General features: G+C 41.4%; 1 protein-coding gene across 1 annotated transcript; it reads right to left on the reverse strand.

The window, feature by feature from the left end:
- Positions 1–8,805: 8,805 nt before the first annotated feature.
- LOC125833044 (uncharacterized) lies at positions 8,806–9,690 on the reverse strand. Its single transcript, XM_049512203.1, has one exon. The coding sequence runs from the start codon at positions 9,688–9,690 to the stop codon at positions 8,806–8,808; it is 885 nt and encodes a 294-aa protein (XP_049368160.1).
- Positions 9,691–12,764: the final 3,074 nt, after the last annotated feature.

Consider the following 12,764-nt stretch of genomic DNA (forward strand, 5'->3'; position numbering starts at 1 on the left):
TATCACGTTTATTCGAATGTTGTTATTATCTCCTAGACAAATAACAAATGAAAGTTAATTGGGTATGGTTGAATTATTATAATTACCAAAACTTGCAGTCAAAATCCAGGCTCAAGACAAACAAACTATTTCGTTGTAATATTGATTCAATTAATTAAGAGAAACCAGGATTGTGTTCACCACAACATTATTTCTAGTGTTCTCCCGTAATATGAGTGTCAAGTAAATCAATGTTTACAGAATCCTTGCGAGTTAAATTTTTCTAACGCTTCTCAGCCTAATCAGATAATGATCACTCATGTTCTCTCGACCTTAAAGTGCTACTAACATTGAACCTCACTTGAAATGATATGGTGTTAAAGATCTTTTCTCTCGAACTCAAACTTTAACTCCAATTTGTTATTTTGATTCATCTCTTTTCCAAACTGGTATTTTTCTCTCGAACAAATACCAGATACAGGCTCGTTTAATGCATGCACTCACTAGACTAAAATGATGTTGAAAGCTAAAAACTACATGTTGTACACACAGATTGCCTTTTACTCATTTTACGAAATCACACCTAGAATATTGTCATAGATCCCACAACCCCAATCATGCTATTTAACCACTGATGCTTCCACATAAACAATAAGTAATTAGGGATGAAAACATATTGAGAAAGACTTAATAAAATAATTAGCAAATCAACAACCACTTTGATAATCTGATAGTCAAAATCTAAATTTCCAACTGATAACAATAATAAAAAATCTAATTATCGGAAGCTAAAAGTAATACTGTGTTCTTAGTCGTAAAACGTAAGATAATGAATAATCATCCAAAAATGACCTAAAGTAATTCAAAATAGAATTTTTAAAATGAGTCCTAGTCGAACTAGGACTAAAATGTCGAATGGCTCAACGGCCACTTCTACGGTTCATAGAGGGCTTGACGGGCCATGAAGCCCTCCGTGATCTTCCCTTCAGCTTTCCCAAAGGTTGGGTCATCAATGGAAAATGTACCACGAGAGCTACCACGGTCCGTAGTGAGGACCACGGCCTACGAAGTCGCTTGTGGTCTTCACTTGGATTTCAACCTTCTTTCACTTCTCCCTTGATGTCACAGTGGTCCAGCTTCACGGCAGGTACCACGGTCTGTGGTGAGGACTACGGCCCATAGAACCCTCTGTGGTCTTCACTTGGCTATTCCTGCTCTTCATCTTCTCAAGGCCCAACACTGTCTTACTTCCACGAGCTCCACTACAGACCGTAATGAAGTTCACGGTCCGTGAAATTGGCCGTGAACTTCACTTGGTTGACATCAGATTTGCTTCTTTTTCCGCTTTTCTATACAACCCAGATTTTGCCTACACATTTAACAAACCCAACAAATAACCCAAAATTTTACTTAATTCCAGTATTAGTTCATAGTTACTAAGCATCAAATGTGCCACTATTTCGTGGCACATCAACACCCTCAACTTCGAACCATTACTTGTCCTCAAGTGATGAGAAAAACAACTATAATCAACCCTCAATTAAATTCCAGATTTATCACACTACGCAACAACTATTTCAAGTACAATTGTATCTCAAACCTCTGAATCTAACATGTAAGGATCAATACATGACATCTCATTACTCACAGTTAATTATGCTTATACCTGCGAATTATCAGCTGACACAATCTAGGCTTTTGGCTCACTGGTCGAATCTTCCTTTTCCATTTTTCTTTCTGTTTGGATTGCATTCACCCTCAACTTAGGCTTTTGGCCTGAGTTGTGATATCGTACCTTCGTAGAACCAAGGATATGATATATGTTGGGTAAGAACAAAGACTGATTTAAGGCTCAAATTGAGTTCAAGTGATAAGCCTTTCATTTGGTTCTTTTATTTTTGGCTTTTGACTGGATTAACAAAAATGGCCTACTGATCCCTTCCTATCTGGTTATTCTCATATTCAAGCAAGACTACTTAGGCATGTTCTAGTTTCTGCTCCTAGTGTTAGACCGCAATCAAAACTTACACACACACTACACATGATTGCATTTTTTTAGTTTCTTGGTTCACCAATTATATTGTCAGATTAGCCATGTTTAACATATCAGTATCTAAGATGTCATCTAAAGATACTAACAGTCAAACTCAGATTCAGGTTCTCAATTTTCACAAATTAGTTGTTGCACATCACAACATATAAAACACCCAAAACAGTAATACATAGAGACAACCTCTATTTTTCTAACAGTTATGGCAGGTTGCTCACCACCCCCTCCCCAAATAAAAAGGACTTTGCCCTCAAAGTCGATACAGAACAATATAACACACAGGCTATGCGGAGGGGTTATACCTACGACACTCTAAGCACCGACCGTCGGATCAGCATTGGCACACTTATCAATGGGTGCACTCTCAGAACTCGGGACATGATCATTTTGGTCCTCATTAGTTGGAGCAGGTGCTCCACCAACTAAGGCTGCATCTCGTTGTTGCTCTTCAAGGGCTTCCTTTTCTCGAGCTTTCCTCTTTGATACTCTACAAGCTCTCTTTTCTTGCCTTCTTGCCTCTCTGGTTGGGCAGTAGGGGTCTCCTCATCAAGTTCTCCAACTTTGTGTTTTCTCTTGCCAAATTTACTTGTGGCGGGTTCCCCCCAATAATCATCAATTGATTGAGTTATGGGTGCCTGATTTAACATTTGCATGAACGACTCTGGCATGACCGGAGTGGGCACATGTACTGGCTTTTTAGCCAACTTAGCAATATGAGTGCGCATCTCAGCTAACTGGGCTCTGAACTCTTTAGTATCTGCTGAACCGGCAGCCTGGAATCGATCCTGAACAAGGTTATCCAAACAATCCATTATTTCCTTTAAGAACGATAGCTCCATCCTCATCTCATCTTTGATCTCTTTTTTCACAACTAACACCTTCGTCTCTATCAGCTGAGGCATCCAGAGCATAATCTAGTCTACCAATGTCCTGGTCTGGCGCTGATCTGCAACAAATTTCTCAAGAAACAGCATAGGGATACAGACAAAGGTACCTAGAACCTGGAAGGCCAAAGTTGGAGGTGGTGGTGCCTCTGTGGAAGGCTGTGATGATTCTCCTTGTGTTGGACCTCTATCTAGATTTGGGATAACAATTCGGACATGTGGACCAACAACTAAAGTACTCACAGCGGCAGACTTCGCGCCAAAGAGATGGTTTGCGACATCCTTGTTTTAGAAACCTGGGTTAGTCTGAATGTCTCACCCCATCTGTCAACCAGGCTGTTCGGAGGAATGTTCGCTCCTCGACATAATTTCCCTATTAGACACGGAAAAGGAAGTGCAACTCTCTCATTTAGCGCCCTGTCTCTCATCTCCCGCATCGACCGAGCAACTAACCATAAGACAGGCTACCAATGAGGCCAAGGAAGATGACAAAGTGTTATCATTAGCTGTCGGTTGCATTTGTGCTCTGACGACAGCCTACCAAACCTTGTCTGGAAATGACAGCGAAGCTTCAGTGATGAGTATTGGAGTTGTGGTGACCCAAACTTCATTTTCCCCATCTATGGCAATCTGCTTCGCAATCTGATCTTCCATCGTAGCATCACTGGTGACCTCATGATGTTTACCCTCGAAAAGGCCAACTGAAGCTAGTGCTGAGTATTCTGGGCCGTACAATATTCTGTTAATCGAAACCTAAGAAATATCTATTGATTTTCCCCTAATTATGATTGAGTTGAGTGGACCCCAGGTAATAGCCATGTCTTTATGTCCACGTTTCGTGGTCTCTGTATCAGCAGCAAAATTCATCAATGTAGCTACATAAGAGTAATAAAATTATCTGGTCAGGTGGCTAGAGTATTCGCCAAGTGCATTGTCTATCCAGTCGAACTGATGAAGCTGAAATATCTGATAGATGTCCGCAAATGCTTTGATATCAGTGACCACCACCCTAGTCTCAGGCATGATTGCTCGATTCTTGAAGCCTCCAATTTTGTTCACAATGCCATTGTCGAAGAACTCTTTAGACCAATTGACAGTTCACATGGAGCGATAACAGGCAATCAGCTGTGGTCTCATTGCAAGGTTAGGTTCTTGAGCATTCACATACATCATCATGGTATCTTCATCGGTGATTTCCTCCTCATCTTCTCTATTAGTTGCTTCCTCTTGTACTCCAGTTTCAGCTTCTGTATTAGCCACAGATGGAGAGGTATTTGTGTCATCCTGAGAATCGCTTTCAGATTCAGCACTACCCCCCAAGTCATTTGCAGATTAGCTGCGAGCAGTAACATCATATTGACTTCCCGAGTTTTCCCCGTTATCAGAACTGCTACCTCCATCTTCAACCTGAGGAGGAGAGTCTTGAAGAATAGCTCTTCTAGCCAGTGATCTAGTAGCCTGAGGCGAGTGATCTTCAGGTGTGACATTTATTTGCACGTCAGACCCACTCGCTTGGAGTCGTCATGACCCTCTAATTGCAAAGCCGTGACGGAGGCAGGTTTGTTAGCATTCTTTCTTATGCGACCCATTGTACCTCAGAAATAGAGAGCTCATTAGTAATCAACACAATCAAATGACGCACTATCGGGTACTCAGACTTCCCCTGTGTAATATCATTGTGACGCCTTGCCTTAAAAACGTCGTCACCCAATCTATCATCGAGAAGGGCCACGGAACCAACAACGAACAAAAATTGAAAACATAAAAACTTTAAAATTGTACAACTCAAGTAGACTGGACAAGAACTTTTATGGCCCGTGGTATGCACCACGGACCATGAAATAACTCGTGGGGTTAGGACAGAGTCAGTGTGTAAGATGGACTGTGGAACATTTTACCAAGGGGTGTTCACGGACATCTCCACAACCCATGGAGTGCACCACGGATCATGACATTGCCCGTGAAATTTTTTTGATGGATGGGTTGATGCAAGTGTGGTCCACGACAGGTCTCACGGCCCGTGGTCTCTTCCACGGTCCGTGAAACCGGTCGTGGTCTTACACTTGACCAACAGTTCACACACCTTCGTTCTAATACCAAATTCTAGCAATTAACCCCCATTTTAACACAAATGCACAACCTTCCTTTATCTTAAGCATCATCTCAATTCCTAATTAACATAATCACTATCCTAGAATTCACAACCTACTCGGACAATCAAGAATCCAACATAATCACTATCCTAGAATTCACAACCTACTCGGACAATCAAGAATCCAACATAATCACTATCCTAGAATTAACTTGACTAAAGAACTTACTTGCAGAGTAGAAACACACTTTTCGATCCAAATAGGGGAAGCAACAGCATAGACGGGACTCGTGGGGAGATTGTAGAATTAGGGCATAGAATTTGGTGAAGAGGTTGGGATCGATTAGTTGTGGGAAGTACCTTTAATGCTTAAGGACTGTTATGGGAGGGAAAAGCGAGAAAAAATTAAAATCTGACCCTTATTTTTCTTGGAATCAATTATACACTTCATGACTTTTAAATCAACTATGCGCAGGTCGGGTTGGATTTGGGAGGACTAGGTCGTAGACCACGGACTGTGAAAGTGCCCGTTAAGGGCCCAATGGTCCGTGAGACTGTCAGTGGATCGTACTTGGAATGAAAAACTTACCTGGGGCTGACGACGAACTGTGAAGATGTCCATGACAAGCACCACAGTCCCTGAAAAGTCCCGTGATGTTGACTTGGACACTTGGTATTCATACTTGTGGTTCACGAGAGGCTAGAAGGTCTATACAAGCGCTGACAGATCGTAAACCCTTCCCTGATCCTTTTTCATGCAATTTCTAGTAGCCCCCTCATGTTTGTCCCCAAGTTGACTGACCGTGAAAGTGCCCGTGAAGGACACCACGATCCGTGAGATTTAGTCTGCACCAGTTTCTGCAATTTTTCACCTAAGCTTACCAGCACACATTAGCACACAATGACTCTATAAAAACAAAGAAAAATAAGGAGAAAGGGAAAAATACCTAATAAAATTATATCTTGGGTTGCCTCCCAAGCAGCGCACAATTTAACCTCGCAGCGCGATGCAGGTTACTGGATTACTCATACTTCATCAAGTTTGCATTCCTTGACAATCTTCACATCATCAAGGAAACCCAAATATGCCTTTATTCTCTGGCCATTAGCTTTGAACCTCTCACCTTAATCATTCTCCTGTTCAATAGCATCGGATTGAAGCACCTGTGTGACCTTAAAAGGTCCAGACCATTTAGACCTCAGTTTTCCTGGAAACAGACACAGTCTAGAGTTGAAGAGTAACACCAAGTCACCAGGAGTGAAGCTTCTTTTCTCAATATTCTTGTCATGATATAGCTTCATCCTCTCCTTATATAGTGCAGAACTCTCATAGGCCCTCAGACGGAACTCATCCATCTCATTGATCTGATCCAGCCTCAAGTTTGCGGTTTCGCTACAATTTAGGTTCAGCTTCTTCAACGCCCAGAGTACTCTATGCTTAAGCTCAACTGGCAAATGACATGCCTTTCCAAACACCAACTGATATGGAGACATACCAATAGATGTCTTGATACTGTCTGATATGCTCATAGAGCATCATCTAAACTTCCGTGCCCAATCTGTCATGTTGGCATTCACTGTCTTCGCCTATTAGAGACCTCCACTTGGCCACTGGTCTATGGGTGATAAGGTGTTGCCACCTTGTGTTGGTTTACCCCATACTTGTTCAGAAGTGCACTAAAAACCTTGTTGCAGAAATAAGAACCACCATCACTGATAATGGCTCTACGTGTTCCAAACTTTGAGAAAATGTTCTTTTCAAGAAACCCAACAACACTCTTTCCATCATTCTCAGGTAATGCAACAACTTCAACCCATTTGGACACATAGTCCACTTCCACCAGTATATATTTCTTCCCATATGAATTCACAAAGGGGCCCATGAAGTCAATACCCCACACATCAAACAATTCCACCTCCAGAATTGGTGTCATGGGTAACTCATGGCGCCAAGAGATGGCTCCTTGCCGCTGGCACACATCACAGCTCCTTACTATGTCCACTGCATCTTGATGAATTGTGGGCCAGTAGTACCCACACAGAAATATCTTGTGGGCTGTTCAAGCACAACCATGCTGACCACCAACTGGAGATGAGTGACAGGCCTCCAAAATGTGCAACATTTCAACTTCCGGAACACATCGCCTAATTATATTGTCAGCACACACCCTGTATAGATATGGTTAATCCCAAAAGTACTTGCCTACATCATGTACAAACCTTTTCCTTTGCTGATATGTCAGCCCCTCAGGCATCAAATCACTAACCAGAAAATTAGCATAGTCAGCAAACCAAGGAATTAGGTCAAGAGTAGCAGTTAATACCTCATCATCCAGGAATGTGTCATCTATCTCGAGCTCAATTTCTTCCTTCTTTGCAGCTTGTAACCTAGACATATGTTCAACTACATGGTTCTCACAACCTCTTCTGTCCTTCACTTCGAAGTCAAACTCTTGGAGAAGCAATACCCATTGGATCAGCCTAGGATTTGCATCTTTCTTTCCCATGAGATATCTCAAAGAAACATGGTCTGTGTGAACTATCACCTTAGTGCCCAATAGGTAAGCTCTGAACTTTTCAAACACATACACTACAACCAATAGTTACTGCTAAGTGACTATGTAGTTTCGTTGTGCCCCATTTAGCAACTTACTAGCATAGTAAATCAGATGGAACATGTTATTGCACTTTTGTCCCAACACTACTCCTAACGCAGTCCCGCTAGCATCACACATCACCTTAAATGGTTCTGCCCAGTCTGGGCCAATAATCATTGGTGCTGAAATCAACTTTTCTTTTAGGCACTCAAAGCGTTGAGACATGCCTCATCAAAGACAAATTTAACCTCCTTCACCAAAAGCTTGCACATAGGGTGTGCTATTTTGGAGAAGTCCCTGATGAAACGCCTATAGAATTCGGCATGTCCTAGGAAGCTTCGAAGACCCTTCACACAGATCGGCGGAGGTAACTTTTAATCTTGGACTTGTCGACCTCGATCCCCTTCCGTGATACCCTGTGTCCAAGAACTATGCCCTCTTTCACCATGAAATGGCACTTCTCCCAATTCAGCAACAGGTTGGCCTCCTCACATCTCTGTAAAGCCCTGCTAAGATTCAACAAACAATCATCGAAAGTATCACCTACTATAGATAAATCATCTATAAATACCTTTAAAGTGTCTTCCACCATGTCAGAGAAGATGGACATCATACACCTTTGAAATGTTGCTGGTGCATTACATAGTCCAAATGGCATGCGTTTAAATGCAAAGATACCATAAGGACATGTGAAGGCGTTCTTTTCCTGATCTTTAGGAGCAATTGATATCTGGTTGTAGCCAGAGTACCCATCTAAGAAACAATACCACTATTTACCTGCTAACCTATCAAACATCTGGTGCATGAAAGGCATGGGGAAATGATCCCTCAATGTGCACTTATTGATCTTTCTGTAGTCCAGACATACTCGCCAAACAATGACTGGTCTTTGTGGGACTAATTCATTTCTGGCATTTGCCACGACAGTCATACCGCTTTTTTGGGGCACATATTGCACTGGATTGACCTACTGACTTTCAGAAATGGGGTAGACAACCCCAACATCTAACCACTTGATTATCTTCTCTTCACCACCTCTTGCACAAGTGGGTTTAGTCTCCGCTGGTGTTCAATGCTTGGGTTGCAATCCTCCTCAAGCTGAATCTTGTGGGTGCATATACCCGGAGGTATTCCAATTATATCTGCAATGGTCTACCCAATGGCCCTTTTGTACCTTCTCAACACCATGATCACCTCTTTCACCTACTCTTTATTTAAATCTGCAGCCAAAATCACAGGTAAAGTGTTATTAGTCCCCAAAAATACATATATGAGGTGACTACGTAACTCTTTCAACTCTAGCACCGATGGATCTTCAACGGATGGTTTTGCTGGAGGGCTTGGCCTATTTTTCAAGTCCAGGTCCAATTTCTTTAGAGCATACGAGTGTGCTCCCATCCCCTGCAAAGCATTCACGGTCTCTACATAGTCAAATCGGAAATCAGCATCAAAGTTCATCAGCACTGCTGCTAATATTTCAACCACTATTCTCTCTTTTATGGGTACCCTCATGTCTTCTTCAGTAACCACCTCTATTGCAGATATCACATTCATGTCATAGGGTTGCTTCATTGACCTGCAAATATTGAATTTTACCTCCTTCTTGTTCAGTGTGAACTTTAACTCTCCTCTCTCAACATCAACCAAGGCCCTTCCAGTGGCCAAAAATGGTCTTCCCAAGATGATGGAAACCTCAAAGTCTACTTCGCAATCCAAGATTGTGAAGTCAACCGAAAAAATGAAGGTGTCCACCTTCACAAGCACATCACATAAGACTCCCACAGGCCGCTTAACTGACCTATCAGCCATCATCAAGCTCATTAATATAGGTCTTGGATCTCCTAACCCCAGTTTTTTGTAGATGGCTAATGGCATCAAATTGATGTTGGCTCCTAGGTCACACAATGCTTTCGCAAAACTGATTGACCCAATAGTGCATGGGATAGTGAATGCACATGAATCTTTCTTTTTCTGAACCAAAGATTTGGTCGCAATGGTGTTGTCATGATGAACATCATTAATAAAATTAAGACCTACAACTGTTTTCTTTGTAACCAAGTCCTTCATGAACTTGTCATATCCTGTCATCTGCTCCAGGACTTCCACCAGTGGTATATTTACTGAAAGCTACTTCAACATGGTGATGAAATTTGTAAACTTCCCGTCCTCATCTTTATTTTTGAGCCTGTAAGGGAAAGGAAGAGGTGGCCTGGGAATTTGTTGTCAAGGCATGTCTTCCTCGACCCCTTTCCCTTTTCTTCTGATAGGTAGTGCTTTAGGCTGAGGATCCTCCAAGTCATCTTCCTACACGGCTTCATCATCCTCTTTGCTAGCTTGCTCCAACACATGTTCATTATTAGTACTTGCAGGAATAGGGTCAGAAAGAATTTTACCACTTCTGGTGGCTATGGCCATGTAATGCCCGTCCTTCTTTGGATTTTGAATGGTGCCACTTGGCAGCGACACGTTATTTCATTGATTTAGTGAGGCATAGAGTTGCCCCAACTGCTGCTCAATTTTCTTGATGGAGGTAGTGTGAGAGTCTACCAATTGACTCATGCTCGAAAAATCCCCTCTCATCTATTTTATTCCTGCATCAATTGATTCAACCTTCTAGAGTACTTTAGCCATCATGTCTTCCAGCTTAGACCCGCTGGAACTACCACTTGCTCGGTTTCTCTTACTTTGGGGTACATAAACATCACTGCGATCATTCATATACCTATCTCTATTCGGTCAGTTTCCCTTCTCTCTATTTGCTGGCCTATCATACTGACCATCACTAGCATAGCTCCGACCTGCATTTCCTGAATTGTAACCCTGATTTCCAGAGTTATAATTCTGGAAACCCCATTGGTTCCCCAAGTAGTTAGCTTCCTCATTAAGGTCAAGATCCTAATCCTCATACCTGTTTTGTTGTCCTACAACATTCACCTTTTCAAACTTGGTGACAATGTGCTTTGTGAGCAAATCTATCTGAATCCTCATATGTGCCATACCTTGGTCTCTTTCTTCTTCTCTCTTCCTCTGCTCAGCTGAAAGCTCAAATGTATACCCAATCTCTCCTACCTCTGCATCTCTAGTGTACCATGCTCTGTTGTTCTTTGAGACCTCATCCAATAGTTGCATGCTCTCCGCAAATGACTTTCTCATAAATGAGCCTCCACAAACTGCATCAACAACAGGTTTAGTAACATAATTCAAAGACCTATAAAAGTCATGTTTAAGGTGTCTTTCGGTAAGATCATGGTTGGGGCATTTCTTTAGGTTTTGATTGAATCTCCACAAAGTATCATGCGTTGCCTTTCCTGGTTGCTGCTTGTGTGTACTAATTTCGTCCTTCATCTGTAGCGCTTTTGATTCTGGGAAGAATCGTTCTAGAAAAGTTTCCTTCAACACATTCCATGTTCGGATGGAGTCATCTGGCATCTCATTCAACTAGTTGGTTGCCTCTCCTGTAAGAGACAATGGAAATCGCCTCAACCTCATTGTATTTTGGTTGACCCCAGGAATATCTTGTGATTTACAGATTGCAACAAAATTCATCAAATGTTGATTTGCATCATCACCAGCTGCACCTCTAAACATACCTTTCAGGTTCAACAATTGAATCATGGTGCTAGTGATTGTGAACTTAACACCTCGAGGTAGTGCAGGTAACACTATGGCTCCAGTGGCTCCAGCTCCGTCCAAGTCAACATTGTCTTCTTCATACATCATATGAGTTGGATGTTGAGCTCTACTCCTTTGGGCTATTGGTTGGAGCTGGGGATGGACTACTCCTTCCTGCCCTCTATTCTCCACTACTACCCTAGGTTGATTGATTCCAACATTTTGCTGAAACCTGGCCTAGGTTGATTGAATCGTGCAGTTTGATGTACATTTCTTGAAGCATCAATCTAAGCTTCTAGTCCTAGTCTGTGTCTCTGAGCCTCTAGTTCGTGTGCATTAACCATCTTTCAAAGAGTTCTCTGAAATTCAGGGTCGTAAGGAAGCAATGGGGCTCCTTTACATTTAGTGTTGGGCATGCACAATTGGACTCTCCTAAAAAAGACACAAACAACATCTAGTGTTGGGCATGCACAATCTGACTCTCCTGAAAAAGACACAAACAACAAACAAAAGGTAAAATTAGAAAATATAACTACAATCGAATAAAAGCTAGTAAAACACTTCTGAATTGAAATTCCCTGGCAGCGGCACCAAATTTTGATATGTCCAAACTTACACTTCAAATAAGAAGTGTAAACGGTCGAAGTTAATTTACAGAACTCAACTAGAGTTGAGGTCGATCCCACAGAGAATTTCTTTACAGATAAGGTTTCACTATCGCGTTTATTCGAATGTTGTTATTATCTCCTAGACAAATAACAAATGAAAGTAAATTAGGTATGGTTGAATTGTTCTAATTACCAAAACTTGCAGTCAAAATCCAAAATAAAATTCATGAAACTTACAAATCCTTAACTAAAATGAATAACTATAAATAATAATAGAATATTCAACTCGCCCCATTATAGGCAAGTTAAGTATTTAAAACATTTAATAAAATAAATGAACAGACTTCTGAAACTCTACTGTTTATCTATAAAACCTCTAAATAACAAAGATGGAAGTCGAGACAAGACCCACGACCTCCTAACAACTGATATAACTGAAAGTAAAAGTGGAACCCTTCGAAAGCAAGGAGGCTCACCATATCTAACTCGAACTCCATGTGGTATCAACGAAGCTCCTGTTGATGATCCTGAATACCTGTGTCTGCATCATGAAATTATGCAGGCCAAATGCCTCAGTACGTGGAATGTACGAGCATGTAAGGGGAATTCTAAAGCATAACATAAGCTTGAACTTGATAAAAAGGGAAACATACTTACCTCTTCTCAAACTTACTCAACTCGAGAGTACTCAAGGATAAGATACTCAACTCAGTAATAAGGTTCTCAACTCAGTGAAATGGGGCTCAACTCAAACATAAGGTACTCTACTCAATGAAGCACAGTCCAACTCAAGATACTCAACTCGAAAGACTCAACTCATGATACTCAAGGATAAAACAATAGTAAAAGGTGCAATATATATGGAAAGTTGTAAACGTGTAGATATCAACTCAATGTGTTAAAGAAATACCATAACAACTCAATTTACATATAAAGTAATAT

The sequence above is a fragment of the Solanum verrucosum genome, unplaced genomic scaffold (genome assembly GCF_900185275.1).
Source record: "Solanum verrucosum unplaced genomic scaffold, falcon-dt-bn FXZP01000202.1, whole genome shotgun sequence".
In the NCBI taxonomy this organism is placed as follows: domain Eukaryota; kingdom Viridiplantae; phylum Streptophyta; class Magnoliopsida; order Solanales; family Solanaceae; genus Solanum; species Solanum verrucosum.